Source organism: Mercenaria mercenaria, chromosome 14, assembly GCF_021730395.1.
Source record: "Mercenaria mercenaria strain notata chromosome 14, MADL_Memer_1, whole genome shotgun sequence".
Classification (NCBI taxonomy): domain Eukaryota; kingdom Metazoa; phylum Mollusca; class Bivalvia; order Venerida; family Veneridae; genus Mercenaria; species Mercenaria mercenaria.
Window position 1 is genome coordinate 15,371,763 of NC_069374.1, and position 7,144 is coordinate 15,378,906.

Here is a 7,144-nt window from a genome sequence, read left to right on the forward strand (position 1 = left end):
CCCTACGAAACCTTTGCGAAAAATTAAAAGAGAACCATTTAAATTGTTAAAGTGCGGTGTTTAGTTTTGCAATTTGAAAAATGTTAGATGAAAGTTGAATGTTAGATGAAAAATTCATAAACTTCTTTGAAAATTCCTTATTACAATTCGCCGACCATCATTTTTAAAGATATTTCTTGTTTAAAGTTTTATTCTCTTTCACAGTAATTATGCAGCTAACATTCCATCTAGATGACTACAAATCTAACAATCAGTGACTTATTGCATTATATGAACTGGTTTGGTGTTCAGACAAATGGACTTCCATGATAAACATTTCATACTGTTAATCCCAGGTGCCCGTCCGTGATGAAATAATGCACGGAGGGGCACCTGGGTTCTTGCCCCGCCATCAACGCTGGAAAGTCGCATTATGACCTATAAATGTGTCGGAGCTAGGTTAACCCAACAAACACGACACAAATGTACTGAATAACTGTAACGTAATCCTCTTTGCTTGGATAGACTATAAACTGGAAAGATTTCGTGATCAGTTTAAATTTATTCTTTTATAAAAACCATACAATCTTCAATGGAAATTTGCAACGTAATCACATAATATAAGCAAGTTCAGTCACAATTGGAAGGAAGGAAAGCGCTCACTGTGCCGATTATTTTCTACGTGCTGGTGAAAAATTCCAATACCGCGCTATCTGGCTTTAAGAACTCACACGCCTTTCAGAAAACACTATATTTGCGGAATAGAAATATAAAGCCGATTGCTAAGAAACCATATAATCGTGTTCTATGAGGAAATGTATAATAAGTTAGCGTGGTTTTCGTATCTTGAAGGCTAAATATGGAAATATAAGTTATTGTATTACAGAAGTACACGAGATGGAATAATGAAATTTGCAGTTCTGATAAACATCCGCAAATATACAATATAAAACAAATAAGTTTATTATTAAATCGAATGTGTCCATTCGGAGCAGGTCTAAACGGAATGAAGTTTCGTAAAAATATTAACCTTAAATTTAAGTGTGGAAGATTTTCTAATATTTTAAGTGGCACATTAATTAGCGAATAGGTCACAATATATATTCCAGTGCCTAATAACATTAGCATAATTTTCTTACTAATGCGTGAACTTAAGAAATACGGTAAAAAAAGAAATAAATAACATTGAATGGAAATATGATCTTTAATAGAAATAATCGTGCACGGAAAATTTGGAAAGGAAGCGTGTTTAAGATGAAACCGGCTTGGATTTAAGAAATTTGTGCACGCTGCAAGTGATATAATTAAAGACAGGAATATTGGTATAGCAAATACATTATACTTCGAGAACTTAGACAAATTATAACCTGGGGTGATTTATAGATTTCTGAAAATGGGATGTACTTGCGAAAAGGTGTGGAGAAGAAAACTTTCCAAAGTTGGACATAAATCTGGAAGTAATGATACTCCTCCAAACATGTCCGACACTCAAAAAGCAGTTATAAGAAATAATTGGCAGATTTTGAAATGCAACGTCGCAAACATTGGAGTTATCACTTATGTCAGGTTTGGGCACTTTTTCTCATGTTAAAGAGTCTTGACTCCAGATTTCGGCTGAAATTATTTTTCTTTACAATTTAGTTTGGTCATATTATGAAGTTTAATTTCTAAACAACTTTAAAAAGTCCGAAATTAAGAAAAAACAAGACCGAGTCCAGAATGCCTTGGAAATTATTCATTCTTAAAGTTCTATAATTAAAGACAGTTTACTTTCGATACCCAGTTATGAACGCTTTTCAATTTTGAATGGAAATATAAGTAAAACCAACTAATTTCCATGTGTTTCCATAACATATAACATGTCAGTAACTAAATTTCAAACATGAAGAAACAAATTATAGCTGCAGTAATTTCCTGAAATCTAAAACAGATTCTCCCATTGGTGTCGTGCGATTTTGGGATCAGTGCCTATTTATTGTAGTTTTTATGGACGTTTTTAAGAATTCTCAAGTTTTGTCATAGCTGGAAAATAATTCCTGATCCAAGATTAAATTTGTTATTTATTTTAACATATCAAAAGACAGGACTTCAAGTGAACAATTGAAGCAATAAAGCATTACATAAACCATAAAGAAAATCCAATATTTAACTGGAGTATGATTTAAAACAAGGCAGCTATTTTTTTTTTATCTAACATATTACTTAAGCGGCGAGTAATTTGTCTACCGTTTTTACGTATTATGCGAATATTTTCATAAGCAAATACGAGAACCTAATCACTTTCTCCTTACTTTGCTTTGCCTTCATTCAAAAACCATTTCCTAAATATGAAGACGAGTACCTTGTAGTCCTTTAAGTCATGATTTCTGATAAAATAGTAAAGATATTTCAAATGGGCTTCATTATACTGGTCATAGGTATGAAATAACTGTATAATGCTTAAAGTGTTAAATATAAAAAATTGGTTCATTCTTGTTTTCATGTTGATTATTTATCAACATTCTGATATTTTTTAGATTGTGTCATTATTATCTGTAGCTGGCTAGAAATTGAGTTCTTTGAAAGTCCTATAGGGCAATAAAACTATGGGCATTTTATTTATGTTACTTATAATATAAATTGAATTGATAAATAACGAGAATGTTTTTTTATTTTTGTAAGCATTATGACCTATTTGATATTTATCACACTAAAATAACCTATTTAAACAGGGATTTCATATAAGTTGCACAGTCACAATACCATATCAGTTATCCTGCATTTAGGTCACAAATGCGAACTGCAAGTAAATAGAAAATCATGCATAGCCATAAATGAGCCGTGCCATGAGAAAACCAACATAGTGGGTTTGCGACCAGCATGGATCCAGACCAGCCTGCGCATCCGGCTTAAATGTTTTTACTTTCATAATGTAAACAGTTCACTGATCAGACCCGTTATTACGTTGCTGACTATAAGTGCAAATGAAAACGGAATATAACGATGATAACATTTTCGAAAATAAATGAAGTAGGGCACGCAATACAATAATTCTTCATGTTTCTCATGGAAAGTGGGCGTTTCGTAAATGGTTGTTACACTGGTGTAGGAGCGATTTAAAAGTATGGAGACAAAGAGAGGTCCAACTAGCCAAACCCTTCCATATTTTCCAAGAAAAGTGTTGGGGTACCAGAAATAAACAACAAACGTTCTCGGCAACATACATACATAAAATCCTTACCTGTATACCAAAGTGTTCTATCAAATATGTGTTTTCCCCCTTTATATATTGCTATTTCTGTACATGTTGGATGGCAAAGCAAAGGCTGTGCTCGGGGCTACTACGCATAGGAATAACACAGTACTATTCTTTAATACGAGTATGGCTATGCAGGAATTGACTATTTTAAATTTTCGAAACTGATTTTGTAATTATTTATACCTGTGAAATGGCTTTTTTACATTTTTTCAGCCTATTTACTATTTACCATTTAGATAATTTTCCCTATATATATGTATGCACATCTTTCAGAAAAAGGCTAATTATCAGAAATGACGCGCGTGCAGTTAAACAAAACAATAAAAAACAAATACATGCGGCACGCAAAACCAATCTTAAAATTAATGCAAAAACACACAAAAAGTGTTATAATACTTGAATTTACCAATACAGTTATCGACTAGACCTTGGAATTCACTAACAATACTTATAAAAATTTGGTCTGGACGATTCACACACAAAGCACTACTAAATGTTTATTTTTGAAATTTTTTTGCGGTGGTATCTAAACATGTACTTAAAATTGATATCTTGGTTAGCTCTGTATCACCTATGATTTCACAGTTTGACAACACTTGAATTTAAGAGATTTTTCCACACGATGTCGGTCGAACTGCTTTTTCAAAAAACGATCTATAGTAACATCAAAGCTTCATTGTTCCGTTACTACCATATATGTACTTAAGATAAAAGGATCAAATGAATTACGCAAGTATTGTTTTTCTGCAAAACAATACATTTCCTTGCTCACTGGAAACTTAATCTGTTGTTTTCTCTTCAGAAAGAATTAGTGTACTTTTCTTGCATTATGTATATTGTTGTATTAGTTTCATGCGACTGCTTAACAAGGCTGCATGACTATCATTTATTTTATTTTCCAGCATGTTTGAAAGCAGACCAGAGCTGTTGGAAGTGTTTTCAAAGTTTAAGGGACGAGACCTTAGTGAATTACGGCGCGCCGGATTGCTCAGACAACACGCATTACGGGTGATGGCCACCATAGACAAAGTTATAACCCGCCTTGACGAGCCTTCCAGTTTAATAGTCATGCTCAGGGAAGTTGGAGCACACCATAAGCTCTATAAAGTGCCGCCGGATTACATAAAGGTGCTTCTTTTCTAGCTTTCTAGAATTGCTATTTCTTTAAGACGCATAATATTGATATATTATGTAGTTACATCGATAATTTAGTCTTTATCTTTTTTATCTTAATTTTTCGAGGCGGGTTTACCCTCTTTCAAAGTTAATACTAACTTCCTGAAATCAGACAATGCTTATTTCATTCCTAACAACATCTAAATTTCTGTGCTACATGAAATAGTTCCATTCATGAGCGGTAATGGTGGTCAAGCCCTGGTTACAACACTGACTGGTAACAGGTCAAACTGACCATTTAGATTATGTAAGATTTATCAATGGTAACGATTACATCACTAACTATGTATGCTCCTAATTCATGTGAGGTCTCGTATAGTTCCAGTCGGTCTGAGGTACTAATGATTTAGGACAACCTTTCGGTTTGGTAGATCAATACAAACAGGTTTATTGGTCATGGATGGACCAGGCCTGAATCTTCTGCATTGATTTAATTACTTGTATACTACATTGAAGCTGTTATCATGTCAGCGGACTGACTAATCAGTAGATGTGTTTATATTGACCTGTACACTGACAAGTTTTCCAAAATGGCTTGCTGGTGTTCATGGTAATACATAAATATTTGGTATTCGATTTGTCACATCAGAAATTATTGCTAAAGCTGTAAGTTATACATGAATAAATCTTATATTTTCAATTTCAGATCATTTTGCCTCATTTTCTTAATGCAATCAAACCTCATATTGAGGAGCATTGGTGCGACGATCTAGAGACAGCTTGGACAGCTTTGTTTGCAATCATAATATACTATATGAACGAAGGAATTAATCAGCCGGACCATGGTCACAGACAATACATAGTTGATCCTTCATCTTAAGTGTGTATATTGGTCGTGAGTTCAGTTCCGTATGACGTTGTAGATGCAATATGGCTGGATATTTCAGTATTAGTTTACGTTTAGTAGTAACAGGCAAGATATGCTGCTCTTCAAAGAAGTTAAGTTTGCTTACACTGTGTGGTTTTATTAATAACACGTAAAACTTGTGTACATATTGTAAAAAATGTTTACATGTGCTTGCACGATTATATATGGGCCGTTCCATGCAAAAACCTGTATTAGTGACATGATATTATTATTGCATATTCTAACACGATCCGCAGCAGTTGCTATATAAACATATAGCGAAATCGCCTATACATGAATCTACGATAAAATATAGCTCTTCCATTCCACCCTACGATTGTCACACGACTGCGAGATTCTACTCTGCTTCTGTTATATACCGACTAAATACTCGACTTTTTCAGTGATATGTAGATCTAGTAGACTAGTAATAAAATGTACATCAAATTTTCTGAAACAAACAATTTGTAACTGATGAATTTATTTGTTTTTAATTTTACCGTAAGTAAATGTTTCAGCCCGGTAAGTTTCAACTTCAACACCAGTGCATCTATGTCTGGTCGTGTCTGTAGTTTACAATTTCTGCGCTGTATGCACCACAAATGTCAACTAGATTCTACTTTGACAGTAAATAAATTGTAATTCATGTTCCAATCTTCCAGACTAAAGTGTTTACGTGTTTATATACCGCCGCAATGTTCTGGCGTGTATGTTTCAGTGCCATCATGTAGGTGACGTGCACTATTTTTAGAAACTCCATATATAAACATTGAACGAAGTATTTACTTTTGATTTCTATATCCGACCTTAGATGTTATTGAAAATAACATTTTATCCGAGGTAACTACTTAATACTTTAATTAAAATTTGTTGAATATCGGAAAATTCCGTTTTATGCAACGCTTTCCATTCGTGGGGAGGTTTTTATAGCCGAATGACATATCGAGCTAAAATGTAGTGCTGTAAAATGCGAAGAATTTACGTGGTTAGAATCGAAATAATAAATATGTTCCAATAATTTTATCAGTTAATAAAATATGGGCAGTCGTTCGGATGCGAATATTAAATCACTCGTGCTACGCACTCGTGATTTAATTATTACGCGTCCGAACTCCTGCCCATATTTTATTAACTGATAACATATAGGCACATATTTATTATTTCTTAAATAAGTACTTTAAAATACTGAATAAAATCATTGATTTTTTATGTTCATGCAGAGACTAGAAAAAAATATATTGTAGTACAGTTATCTCAAGCAAATCAATTTCTACCATATTTTACACATAAATTTTACTCGTGTTGTCATGGCAACAGAAATTCTTAAGCTCTCGTGCATCATGAAAATATAGAGGTAAGTAGATAAAAGGCCCGTGATGTAAAGCAAATCTATACAGTTAAGATATTTTTTAGTAAAATCATTTTAAACTGTACCTAAATATTCAAAAGTATAATGTTTATTAAAATTACACGCCATGCACAACGACGTCATACTGCTTTAGTGACGTTCTTAACGTCACCTCTCAAAATGCCTTCGGTGACTTACTTAAAATCAGTGTAACTCTTGGAATAGTAAGATAATTAAGAATATTTTATTTTCTCAATTTTGATTTTTGTCACTTATTCAGGTTTTCTCATGGAGCGCCCCATATATTAAACATTTAGTATTCACTTGGATATGTACGACAATATATCAGAATAAACGTATAATTATTGAGATATGATTTCACATGCACTTTTACATGTTTACAAACACCTAGAACTATTTACCTGGTCCTTTCGGATCATGAATAACATAGTGTTACTAATATACAATTCCGCTTAAGCTGGTGCAAGGAGGCGTCAGGTTGGAAGAAGGATGACAAACATTTCAGTAAAGCTGACTTCATACGAACACACTAAAT

General features: G+C 33.3%; 1 protein-coding gene across 1 annotated transcript; it reads left to right on the forward strand.

Moving 5' to 3' along the window:
* The first annotated feature begins 637 nt into the window (after nt 1-637).
* LOC123528001 (uncharacterized) lies at nt 638-6,087 on the forward strand. The gene is made up of 3 exons (XM_045307745.2): nt 638-1,545; nt 4,120-4,345; nt 5,040-6,087. The coding sequence occupies exons 1-3, from the start codon at nt 1,373-1,375 to the stop codon at nt 5,211-5,213; spliced, it is 573 nt and encodes a 190-aa protein (XP_045163680.1). The 5' UTR covers nt 638-1,372; the 3' UTR covers nt 5,214-6,087.
* The last annotated feature ends 1,057 nt before the right edge of the window (nt 6,088-7,144 follow it).

Excerpts from the sequence above, each read along its gene's own strand:
- LOC123528001 (XM_045307745.2), top strand. The coding sequence starts at position 1,373 with ATGGGATGTACTTGCGAAAAGGTGTGGAGAAGAAAACTTTCCAAAGTT. Across the intron at positions 1,546-4,119 it reads GGAGTTATCACTTATGTCAG|CATGTTTGAAAGCAGACCAG; the intron begins GTTTGGGCACTT and ends TTTATTTTCCAG. Across the intron at positions 4,346-5,039 it reads TGCCGCCGGATTACATAAAG|ATCATTTTGCCTCATTTTCT; the intron begins GTGCTTCTTTTC and ends TTTCAATTTCAG.